Source organism: Lepidochelys olivacea, assembly GCF_965140295.1.
Source record: "Lepidochelys olivacea isolate rLepOli2 genome assembly, chromosome: 6".
NCBI classification, from domain to species: domain Eukaryota; kingdom Metazoa; phylum Chordata; order Testudines; family Cheloniidae; genus Lepidochelys; species Lepidochelys olivacea.
Window position 1 is genome coordinate 73,723,635 of NC_140416.1, and position 12,888 is coordinate 73,736,522.

At 38.4% G+C, this 12,888-nt stretch overlaps 1 protein-coding gene across 9 annotated transcripts in view; it reads right to left on the reverse strand.

The window, feature by feature from the left end:
* The window catches only part of CDIN1 (CDAN1 interacting nuclease 1), a 255,758-nt gene that overhangs the window by 172,849 nt on the left and 70,021 nt on the right, over positions 1–12,888 (reverse strand). For all 9 annotated transcript variants that reach the window (XM_084631995.1, XM_084631996.1, XM_084631990.1 and 6 more), the window contains 3 exons: positions 5,513–5,592; positions 5,125–5,174; positions 2,100–2,167 (listed from right to left, as the gene is read on the reverse strand). In XM_084631995.1, the coding sequence (XP_084488121.1) occupies positions 2,100–2,167; positions 5,125–5,174; positions 5,513–5,592 (198 nt within the window). The remainder of the gene's footprint in view (positions 1–2,099; positions 2,168–5,124; positions 5,175–5,512; positions 5,593–12,888) is intronic.

The following is a 12,888-nucleotide window of genomic DNA, read 5'->3' on the forward strand; positions in this document are numbered from 1 at the left end:
CTTGTCTTTTACATAAAACTGGAAACATCTAACATCCTGGAAATACAGTACCAATATAATCTAAAATAGTATATTTACTCCCCAGTACTTCTTGACTTTGTCAGTTATGAACAACCTTTTTTCCATACCCTGTCTTTAATGTCACTTGTAAGATGTTTCTATTTGTTTTTATTATTAATAATTAGTATTATTACTACTAATACTACAGTAATTACAAGCCAGAGCCAAAATTAGTACTGAGCCTTTCCAGACCCAAACCACTAAGTTCCTACGTTTGATTTTAAAAACATTGTAAGTTTCATGTTCCACTAGAGCAGTAGTTCCCAAACTGGGGTTCGCAAAATGCTACTGGGGGTTCTCAGGGAAAAATTCCCTAATTGTGGAAAGAGCTGTCCCTAGGAACTCCGGGCAGCATGAGGCCAGCAGCCCGGAGCCCCTGGACTTCCAAGAACTAAGCAGATCAAAGCAAGCATTTCTATCACATGAGGAGATTTAAACTTAAGACTCCTTATAAGAAATGGAAAGGGAGTTGGATATTTTTTGCTGTTTTTAAAATTAAATAGGCAGCTAATATTGTTTTTAAAATTATTATGAAGAACAAGTTTAAGCTTTGTTGTAAGTGCATTGTTTGCCTGGGCTGTTCAAGACCTGAATGCTTGTGTAGGAGGAACTCTGAGTTGGCTTCTTAAATACCTTCATGCTGTTTCACATCTGATACTCCTTGATGAAACATAGGAGCCTTGTCTTATAACAGGCTTATTCAAAGTGATACAAGCTACGAAAGTGAGATCTTGGAAGAATGTTGCTGTTTTCATAATGTAATAAAAATACTGTAATGATAAATAATAATTAATAATAAATAGTGTGTAATAAGCATGTCATAAAAACAAATTTTATATTTCCAAGATCACTGCTTTTGTAATTTATAATCTGGTAAAGGAGAAAATCCCTGGAAATACGCAGAGGGGGTATTTAGGAGGGGGTTTGCGAGACATAACATTTTAGTGAAAGGGGTTCACAGGTTGTTAAAGTTTGGGAACCACTGCACTAAAGTCACATAACCCACATTTCTTTAATTTCCCTAAGTTTATGTTATATGAAACCATACTACATGGCTTACTAAAATTGATACACTATGTCCTAAGAAATTCCTGTATCTACTATTACTATTCCTTTATCTACTACTAATTGTTATCCTACCACAGAAAGAAACTAAATCTGGCATGACTTGCTTTTGGATAAATCCATAATACTTACTATTTATCAATTAAGCTATTTTCTGTTCCTTTTTGTAAAAGTTAGGACATTATTTGTTCAAAAGAGGTATTAGTGTTAGGTGAAACTAATACATGTGTTGTATTATCTTTCTACATAAGAAATCTCTTTGAAGAATACAACATTTTACTATAGAACTAGGTTGCAGCTGTCTTATTTTGATATAATGTCACCACAGAAGGAATTCCAGATATAAGAAACTATCATAATTTATTATCACGATAAGATAATTCTTTAAATGCTAACCACTATAATTAATATTACTGTACCATGTTTAATACTTTTTAACAGATAGAAAATTAAATCATCTTCTAATATCTAAGTGAACATTTTCCAAAATAAATTCTTAAAATGACTTGAAAGATGGAAAGGTGGAAAGATTCAGCGCATTAGTTCAAAAATATCAGAAACCGCACTTACAGATAAACAAGTGAACTCTTCTGGCAGTTCTTTAATACATAAAGCATTTTGCAACTAATATTTCTTATCCTTCCTTCTAAGTCTCATATGGCCTAGATTATGGCTAATATCTCATGACACCAAAAGTAATACTGCAGCAGATATTAAAGCATTTTTTTCAGCTACTTATTCTATAAAATATTAATTGCAAGCCTGTGCATGTGCTGTATATATAGGGTATTAGGTAACTGAGTTCCTGCTCAGTTCTAAATCAATAAAAGATAACATGTACAGCATCAACCATTTTTTACTCTTCCTTTACATAATACAGCATGTGTTGAGGTCTTTTTTTTTTCCCCTTAAGTAAACAGTCACTGAGATCTTTGAAGCTAACGTATCATAGGTTAGATACTATAGATTCTTACCTAAGAAAGAGAGATTTTTCTCCAGCAGCATTTCTCGCAGCAGGACTTCATGCTCATGCCCAATAGCACTGATGGATTTAAGTTAAGGAAAAAGTGCTATATGTTTGGAATGAAACTAAATTCAGAACACTGTTACAGCTAGAATATAATGCCCCACATCATCAGGAGTGACCAGTGATTTGTACTTAGTGCTTTTTAAAAACCAAGGCCCTTTATGGTGTGTCAAGTTGGGTACACAAAAACGGAGGCACCCAAAATCACCAGTCAGTTTTGAAAATTTATACTAGTCTTTAAGTAGAAATAAAATAAAAAAAAAAATACCTCACACAAATGACAAAAGGCAGGTATCATCATAAACAACTTTCTTCAATATAACCAAGAGTAGTACTTTATCTTGCTTCCATTTTCTTCTCCAAAAGAGCAAAGCGTGAGACTAAAATGAGTGCCTTTATAGCTGGAAATTTTGGGCCTGATCTTTGGCTTTGTACTCAAGACTCTAACTGAAGTCAATGGGAGTTTTGCCTAAGTCATAAACCACAATAAATTGGATAATAATTGAACAATTTAAGATTTTGTTCTTTAAATACTGAAACTTTTTACACTTAAAGATATACTCTGAAACCATCTGGTGTATCTCACTATACCAAAACAGCCTTTTAATTGATTTTCAGTTATATGAAAAATCAGTATTTCTCACAAGGTGAAATAAAATATTTCAGTGTAGTGTCTCCAATCCTTCTGATTCCACAGACAGCCCATTGATCTGTACTTGGTATTATCACTAAAAAGTACAAGGTCACAACTTTAGATGTCTCCAGTCTCTTTGCTCGGGGTAAAATCTAGCACTTCAAAGTTCTAGTTGATTGGAAATTTTGTAAAGGAGAATCTGTAAATGAAACTTAAAAACAACTACAATTCATAATTTGTTTAGGATATCTTATACAAAGTGATAAACTGCAGAATTTACCACCATTATAATTAATTACTCTAACTTTTACCAGCACTAACTGCTGAACTGCAAAAAAGCCAATCATAAGGAATCACTTTACATATATACAGCATTGTCTCTACCAATTGAAAGCATGTACTACATTAAACTATACTGGCAGTGACAGAACCAAAAAAGGAAAATGAATGATGGCAAAAATATAAGACAAATACTGCAAACAGAATTGATAATGCACCATAAGCAGAAACACTTAGCCTTAGTCTATAATAATACCTATTATTGATGAATAGCAGTGACCATGGGGCAAAACTTTTAAATAACCTCACAAGCCATTTTCTGCTCATGCAATCCAACAGCCTAGTTTCCCGTAAGCATCTGAACTATTACTGAAAAATAGCCTCCTGGCATTTACAAAGAGGTAGACTTCATACTTTAGTCCATGCATATATAATTAGATAGTTATATTTAAAATCAATATGCAATCCTTCAGAAGACATTATGCTTTTAAAACCTTAACTTTAAATTGATTTTTAACTATTTCATGTGCCTTAAAATTAGCATCTAATTCAGCAACATACACTCTCAGATAATGCATTCACACAGCTAAATATCACCAAACTTTACTGTAACAATCTTCAGTTGACAAACTTTTTATGTTTCCTAATAATGCCATCATTTTTTGTGCAAGCTGATTTGAAATGCGGGGGGAAAAACACACTACAGATTACAGAAAAATGCACTATTTCTTAACAATTTAATATAAAGCAGAGATATGCAGTATAATGCACCATTTTTATAAAATAAAGTTAGTTTTTACAGCTCAGAAGCATCTATTCAGATTCTTCATAAAAAGAATACAACCTCATGTACCTAATTTAACAGACCTTATGATTAATGATCCTTTAAAAGATAGGATGATGTTTAATGAATACACCTATGTATAATTGTACTTAATGTTACAGTGAACCTCAAAGAATATACCATACAAATAGAATTTGACCCAAACATGCTTTCATTAAAGTTAATGGGAGCAGGATTGGGCCCTTACTATATACCACACAAAGTAAATCTGAGGAAAAAAGTGGCAGGAAATGAGGCAATTTTTTTTCAGGAAATGCAAACACTATGACTGCAAAGTGTATTGGGGGTGTAAGAAGAAATATCTCCTTTAATACGTATGAACAGTGAATACATTTTTTCTCCATGTTTAACTGCTGGGAACCATCGTGGCTCCCCTTCCCTCCTAATACAGGGTGAAATTCTCACCTCCTCCAAAACCTTATTGAAATTTGTACAGAGAACTCTCTAGGACTAAGGGGAGGAAATCCACTCACCATCCTGCAGACTGGATACAAGGCCACAAACTGAAGGTTTCTCTTCCAACCATGGGCTGAAATAGATCAGCAACCCTTTATGCCCAATAAAGTGCTTTTGGGTCAGTGAATCTGCACAAGAGTGGCACCTTCCCAATACAATCCTTCATCCTCATCTATTCAGGCCTGTATAGAATCCCCAGTCTGCTGCAACCACTGAGAGCTGACTCTTCCTCCACAGTACTCTGCTCATTGTGGAGATACCTCCGACACTCTCTCCCACTTTCAAAAATAGTTTTATTTCCTATACCTTATGCCCTACTTTCCTTGAAGAAGAGGAGAAAAGAGCTGCACGGGAATGTCAGATACAGCATTTAAAATTTAAATCAGAACTTGAAAAGCACTTCAAAAAATCCAAAGGAAACATCAAATTAGTTAAGAATATTGCAATACTGGACAGTGGCACTTTAATGGCTTTATATGAATCACAATATGATTTCATCTCACCAAAAACAAGAGGGTTTCAAATAAGCATATGTATGTACAGCCTCTGAACTGATAACTTCCCTTGGCCTATCTGATTTTAGTTAAACGGCATAAGAGAAAGGACTGCAGTGACCCTCTACTTGATTGAATGTAAAATAGAGGAGTATGAAATGTGTTTTGTGAAGTGGAACTTTATGTCAGGTTAAAGCTAGACATATCTCCTCCACAGAGTCTAAGCTCGTCAATTGTGCACCTAAAATTTTATGGGAAAGGATACTGTTTGATGCAGTCCACCAGTGGTCCATAACAACAGTCATTCACAGTACACTGCAGACAAATAAGAGTAGTAGTATAGTGATGGTCAACTACAAATCTATTACAGTTAAACAGTATGCTAAAAACAGTAATTACTTTGCCTCAAAAAGGTTATCAAAGGCTGTTCGGATATAATCACAGAAAACAAAAATTGCATGCTTTTTATTCACTATAAAAGCAAGCTATTAAAAAGTGAAATGATCTTCTCACAAATATTGCATTGCCATTTATGGTGCACCCTGACCTTAGTGATAGTTTATGATGACAGTAATTAAATGAGGTTTAAAATCTTTTACTCTGCTCGACAGAGAACAGCACTGCCACTGAAAAAAGATGGCTGTGATTAATACCTGATAGACCTGATTTGCTAGAACTCCATCTGGAATCTGAGAAGGGTCCCGCAGCATACTATTTATAAGAGTCTTGGAGGCTATGGAAGAAAAAGAAAATTGTTAGCTCAGTATGAACATATCATTAACCAGTTGTCAAAAAAAGTGAAACATACTTTTTAAAAGGAAAATGTTGGCTACACTGACAAAACAAGGTTACTTACCTGTAACTGAAGATTCTTCAAGATGTGTGGTCCCTATCTGTATGCCATTGAAGATTATGCACATATGCTATGCCCCCAGAGCTGGAGCTTTTGAAAGTAGTACTGTTTGGGGGTCCATGCATGTGCCCTGTGCTGCCTCATGGTCTTGCACAAGGCCATAAAGGGTGTGGCCACCAGCGTCTACAGTTCCTTCTCTACTGCAGAGCTGTTGAATCCGTAGCAGAGGGGAAGGAGGGTGGGTTTGGAATAAAGATTGGGACCACACATCTCGAAGAACCTTCAGTTACAGGTTAGTAACCTCATTTTCTTCCCTATTGTATTCTACTGAGGTTGATTAACAAGCAGTACCTATGTGGGAAGATAGCCCAAGGAGATTATGGAATGGAGGATTGCTGCTCTGAACGAATTATTTTTCACAGAATCATGCACTAGAGCATAGTGTGTACGGAACTCCACATGGCCACCTTGAATATGTCTGTGAAGGACACCTGTGGAGTGCAGCTCTAGTTGATGCTTGAGCTCTAGTGGAATGGGCCCTTCACAAGGGTATGGTTCTGCTAATTGATAAGCAGCGCATAATGCACCCTGAAACTCACCTGGAGATTCTCTGGGTGGAAATGGCTTGCCTTTTCATTCTCTCCGCTATAGCAATGAAAAGACAAGGAAATTTCCAAAAGGGCTTTGTCCGCTCAAGATAAAAAGTCAATGCCCTTCGAACATCTAAATGAGTGAGGCATGAGGATTGGGGAAGAAGGTAGGTAAACGTATTGGTTGACTGAGGTGGAATAAGCTTTCGTGGGTAAAAAAAACATGCATCTGAAGAAGTGGGTTTTTTTACCCACGAAAGCTTATGCCCTAATAAATCTGTTAGTCTTTAAGGTGCCACTGGACTCCTCGCTGTTTTTGTGGATACAGACTAACACGGCTACCCCTCTGATACTTGGTGCCATGCTTATGTGCATGCTTCCTTGGTTAATGGCTAAGTTCTGGTGTGGGGTCCTTAGCACTGGTACCAGCAGAGCCTGACGGAGGTTCCACAGCAGGGGCGCTCTTTGACTGTTCAGGCTGATGTATGGGGATGGGAGGGAGGGTTCCCCAACCAGGATCCAATGCCAATCCCCTGGCAATCTCCATAAGTTGTTTCCTGCAAGGGAGAGTCCAGTTCTCCTGAGTATGGGCAGGAAAGGATGTGAAGTGGGTGCGATGTGGGCTTCCCTCAAGCAGCACAAGCAACACTGGTGCTTATCGCTGATGGAAAACGAGTGAGGGCAGGAGGTACAGGTTTTGAACCTCAGCATCTCTGGCATATACTGGAGGTGGGGAGGGGTTTAAAGTTTGGCAGGAAACACTGCTGAAGCGGTGTCCCAAGTCCTAACTCAGGTACGAAGGGAAGAATCAAAAAACAAAAACAGAACAAATAAGAAATCTAAACTCTGAACAGCACTAAAGATAGTTTTGGGAAGTACGTCACAAGGACATTAGAAGTAGAAGCTCTGACTTAGACTATGTGGCGGTGAGAAGGAACTGGAGACGCTAGTGGCCCGCCGTGCCCTTTATCGCCTTAGGCAAGACCACAAGGTGGCACAGGGTGCATTCACAGACCACCAAAGAGTACTACTTTCAAAAGCTCTGGGTGCACGTGCATGACCCTCAGTGGAATACAACAGAGACAATCATTCGAAGAACTCTTGATTACACAACAAGCAGTTGCAAGTATATTCCCCTCCATTTGCTAGTCACTTATCCATTCACATATGATCGAACTCTGATAATCTCAGAACCACAAAGGTATGTTATAAACACAGGGCCAAATTCTGCCTTCAGTTACACTTATGCAACCCCGTGCTCAAAAGCATTATGCACAGGAATATTTCCTAGAAAAAACAGCTTAGATTTTTTAAAAGTATGAGGTTAGGATTAGAGGAGAAAGATACGCAGAGCTTCAAACAGGTGTTAAATACACTAAAGATGTTGTCTGAACAGTTTTAGTGGTAGTTAGGGACCTGAAGATTCCACTTTGGCAGTTTTCAGGTTTTTGCTGCATTTGTTCAGCATCAGCACACTTATTTGCTTTTACCCAAAAATATGCTATTCTAAATTCAGAAACAATAAATGAATAAATAAAGTCTCCCAAGCACTCTTCTTAGTCTTTTGTTATTTTTTCATACTGTAATTTTAATCTTGTTGAACAAATGGGATTTTCAATGGCCAGTATCAGGAAACACATTTAATTTTTTATTTTCATGTTTAAATATAGTCTCTGTAAAAGTCCAGCAGCCATTTCTCTTTGGACTCTTAATCTGGGCACTTTTGCATAATAATTAATAATATGAATCAAAAGATTTTGATCTAGAATGGCTCCTGCTTCAAATACTCAGACATTGGTTTTGCTTCTCAGCAAAACAGAATTTATAATATAGTAGCAGAAATATTTAGAATCCCTTATTAGCCCCAAGTTAAAAAAAACCCAACAACTCTGAGAAAATGCTGTTTACACTTAGTTGGTTATATTATATGTGAACCATAAGATAACAGAGAACATGTTATGTAAAATTAAATAGATTTATGAAATTAACTACATAGAAACATGTAAGTTAAATATTGTATCCCCAGAATATATTTCTCAGCCACCCTTATATGTAACGCTGCAAAGATAAATAATAGAAATCATTTTAAAATGTTACATCAACAATATAGACTTCAGGTTTCAGAGTGGTAGCCATGTTAGTCTGTATGAGGAAAAAAAACCGAGTACTTGTGGTATCTTAGAGACTAACAAATTTATTTGGGCATAAGCTTTCGTGGGCTAAAACCCACTTCATCGGATGCATGCAGTGGAAAATACAATAGGAAGATATATATATACACAGAGAACATGAAAAAAATGGGGGTTGCCATACTAACTGTAACAAGACTAATCAATCAAGGTGGGCTATTATCAGCAGGAGAAAAAAAAACTTTTGTAGTGATAATCAAGGATGGCCCATTTCAAACAGTTGACAAGAAGGTGTGAGTAACAGTAGGGGAAAAATTTGCATGGGGAAATAGTTTTTACTTTGTGTAATGACCCATCCACTTCTGGTCTTTATTCAAGCCTAATTTAATAGTGTCCAGTTTGCAAATTAATTCCAATTCTGCAGTTTCTTGTTGGAGTCTGTTTTTGAAGTTTTTTTTGTTGGAGAATTGTGACTTTTAGGTCTGAAACTGAGTGACCAGGGAGGTTGAAGTGTTCTCTGACTGGTTTTTGAATATAGACTTCAGTTTGTCTTCTGCATTTTTCCTTTTCAGATAAAGAATAGTATCAATTAAGTAGACAGACTTTTAAAAACAGTAAGGGTAACAGAAAAAGTTGGAGTGTATTCATACCTTGATCATGATTCTGTATATATTACAAAATGGTATATAATTTAAGAGAAAATATGGGAGAAAGGATAGGCCAGAGGATTGATAACATGGGATTTCAATCAGGTATAAACCAGGCCACTAGCTGAACATCAGACACAGGTCAGTAGTGGTTGAAAGTTACTACCTGAAGATTCTTCAAATAATCATGAGTTGGTAATTACAGGTCAGTTTCTAATAGAAATGCATCCACAGTACAAAAACTGCCATGCTTGGCATTAGGGTTGCCAACTTTCTACTTGCACAAAACCGAACACCCTTCCCCGACCCCTCCTCCAAGGCCCTGCCCCACCCCTTCTCCAAGGCCTCGCCCCTGCTCACTCCATCCCCCCTCCCTCTGTTGCGCACTCCCCACCCTCACTCACTTGCTCATTTTCACTTGAGGTGCGGGCTCTGGGGTGGGGCCAGAAATGAGATGTTCAGGGTGCAGGATGGGGCTCTGGACTGAGGCAGTGGGTCAGGATGCGAGAGGCAGTGAGGACTCTGGGCTGGAGCCAGGGATAAGGGGTTTGGGGTGCAGATGGGGGCTCCAGGCTGAGGGGACAGAGCCAAGGAGTCTAGAGTATGGGAAGGGGCTCCAGGCTGAGGCATGGGGTTGAGGTGTGGAAGGAGGGGCTTCTGGGCTGGGGGTGTGGGTTCCGGGGTGAGGCAGGGGGTTGGAGTGCAGGGGGTGTGTGAGGGCTCTGGCTGTGGGACTGAGGATGAAGGATCTGGGATGCAGGAGGGTACTCCAGGCTGGGACCGAGGGGTTTGGAGGGCGGGAGGGGTCAGGGTGCAGGTTCCAGGAGGCGCTTACCTCAAGCAGCTTCCAGAGATGCCGGCCACTGAGGGCTGTGGAACCAGCGCTTGGGGCGGGGGCAGCGTGCAGAGCCCCCTGCCTGCCCCAAACATAGGAGTTGGAGGGGGGACATGCTGCTGTTTCCAGGAGCCGCATGGAGCTACGGCAGCCAGGTAGTCTGCTTTAGCCCCACTGCGCTGCCGACCGGACTTTTAACAGTCTTGTTAGCATTGCTGACCGTAGCTGCCAGGGTCCTTTTTCAACCAGGCATTCCGATTGAAAACCGGACAACAGGCAACCCTATTCAGCATCCTTGTTGGTAATCTAACAAGAAAGGCCGGTTACTGAATGGGACTGGAAGCTGAACTATTTTATTACAACGAAGAACAGATACAAATTTAGGCACATTAAACACATTGTCAGAAGGGCTTGGGATGGTTAGGGCTGGGGTTAGAACACTGGACTAACACCTGATCTACACTAAACATTTTTACCACCATAACTATGTCAGTCAGGAGTAGAAAAAAAAATCATATTACTACCCAACAAACATAGCTGTGCCAACAGGAGTCCAAGTGTAGATGTAATTATATCAGCCAAAAAGTCCATTTGCCAGTATAGCTTATTCCTTTTGGGAAACTGGTATAAAATATGACAAAAGAACTCTTTTGTCGTTATAAGCTGCATCTCCACAAACGGAGTTTGCCAGTATAGCTCTAATAGCATATCTCATCAGCAAACTCTTTCTAGTGGAGACAAGGCCTGAGATTTAGGAGGTTCCCTGCTCTGCCATAAATTTCCTTTTGGGCAAGTCACTTTATCTCTTGGTGCCTCAGTTCTCCTTTAAAGAGAGGATTTTTCTCCTATTCTTTGTCTCTCTCATCATGCACCATTGAAGCTTTGGCTACATACACATATTTGTATTTTATCCACTACTGTCTGTCCCTGGTATCCCAAAGTTTAAGGTTCACACCTAATTCATCTTACAAAGTTCTGTTCTCGCTCATGATTTATTTCCCACTTTTTGAAGAGAGTGGAAAGAAATGGAACATTGAGAGCATTAAGCATTCAATCTGTGAGTAAAATAATTTGTTTAAAAAAACCCTTCTGTTTTTATACAGTCTTAGAATTGGAATGGAGAAAGTATATGAAAAACTGAACTAGAAGCAGAGGTGATGTAACAATTTTTATAGTGGGGGTGCTGAGAGCCACTTAACCAAAACTGTAAACCATAGAATATCAGGGTTGGAAGGGACCTCAGGATGTCATCTAGTCCAACCCCCTGCTCAAAGCAGGGCCAATCCCCAATTTTTGCCCCAGATCCCTAAATGGCCCCCTCAAGGATTGAACTCACAACCCTGGGGTTAGCAGGCCAATGCTCAAACCACTGAGATATCCTTCCCCCCTGTATATAATGGAAATACCACCATTAGTTCTAGCACCTATGACTAGAAGCCTTCTGGAATGCATGGGATATAAATATCCCATTTCCCTTCCTCTCAGTGTACATGGTGGGTCAGTGGTGCTGCCATTTCCTCTTCAACTCATGGCTCCACTTAGGTAAATCTCCCTATCCTGTCCCTTGTGATCCAAAGAAGCCCTGACCCTTTTCTTCCAGCTGGACAGGCAAAGACTCACCACATTCACTTCTAGAGACAGAAAGGTGCATTTGCACAAAATGTAAGACCGAAAGAGGCAAGAGTTGGGCGATAACACTTGTTAGTGATGTGGTGGTACTTAATGCAAAGCAAAACTTCAAAAATTAACAATATTTAGCATTGAAGAATGAGCAGTCAGAGGGAATGTGAAGTATTCAGAATTATGAAAGGCAAGTGTGAAAAACATTCTCCTTGCTATCTTGTCCCATGACCCCACCCCCCCAAAAAAGCTTACAAAATTAAATGAATGGCTAGTACATTTAGAAAAAATAAAAGTAAACATTTCTTAATCAACCAATTGAATTAATTGCTTCAGAATACCATCCAATCAAACATCAAGACTGGATTTAGGAGAGGGTTGAATTATTTCATGATCAACATCTCTGTTTGTAGTTATGCATCTCAAGATATGGGCTTGCATTTCCTGCTTCAGTAAACTGATCACTACAAGGGACAAGGAAGATTTCAGTTTCACCCCATTGCACAGTTGGCAATGTTTATTATGGGTTTTTTACCTTTGCTTGAAGCATCAAGTATTGGCCACTGCTGAATGCAAGATATCAAAGAAACAGAATTTGGCAAAACTGTGTTTCTATAATCACATTCTATGCACTAATGAGTAAGAGCATATTTGTCAAAATTGCTTTTTCATTTAAACAATTTTCTGAAATAACTAAAATGAAAGTGTAAACTGATACTAGGTTACAAAAATGTAATGTTAGTCAAATACAATAAAATGCCAAATTTTACTGTAGTAAAATATCTCCAGTAAGGTATGTTTAGTTTTTGGAAAATACTTCCAAAAACTGAGCCCAAGTGCAAGTTATGGCTCTTCTTACACAACTTTTGCCAAATTTACCTGGGGAAAACTACATTAGCAACTTTCAAGTGAAATAAAGCCGTATACTGTCAAGTCATTTTCTCATACTTTGGTTTCATTTGCTTACCTTTTAATATTTACAGAAAGACTTTGCCAAACTTCAAAATATCACACATTATTATAATGTGAATGAGACGTGCACACATATACACATGAGCTTTAAAGCCAGACTGAATAAACTGTACTAGGTCATGTATTTCCTCCATTTTTTGGAAAAAACTTTTGATGCACAATAATTCCTTTTTTTTTTTTGGTATTTAAAATAACGTTGGAACGGATTCTGGTCTCATTTACACCAGTGTAATACTGGAGTAACTGTTGAATTCGGTGACACTATTCTGGTTTCACATTGGTGTAACAGACACCAAAATCTGGCCCTCAATCTTTAATAGAAAAGTAACTTTTCTCCTTATCACTTTATTGACATTTAATATGCAAGTTTCTGCTCATCTAAA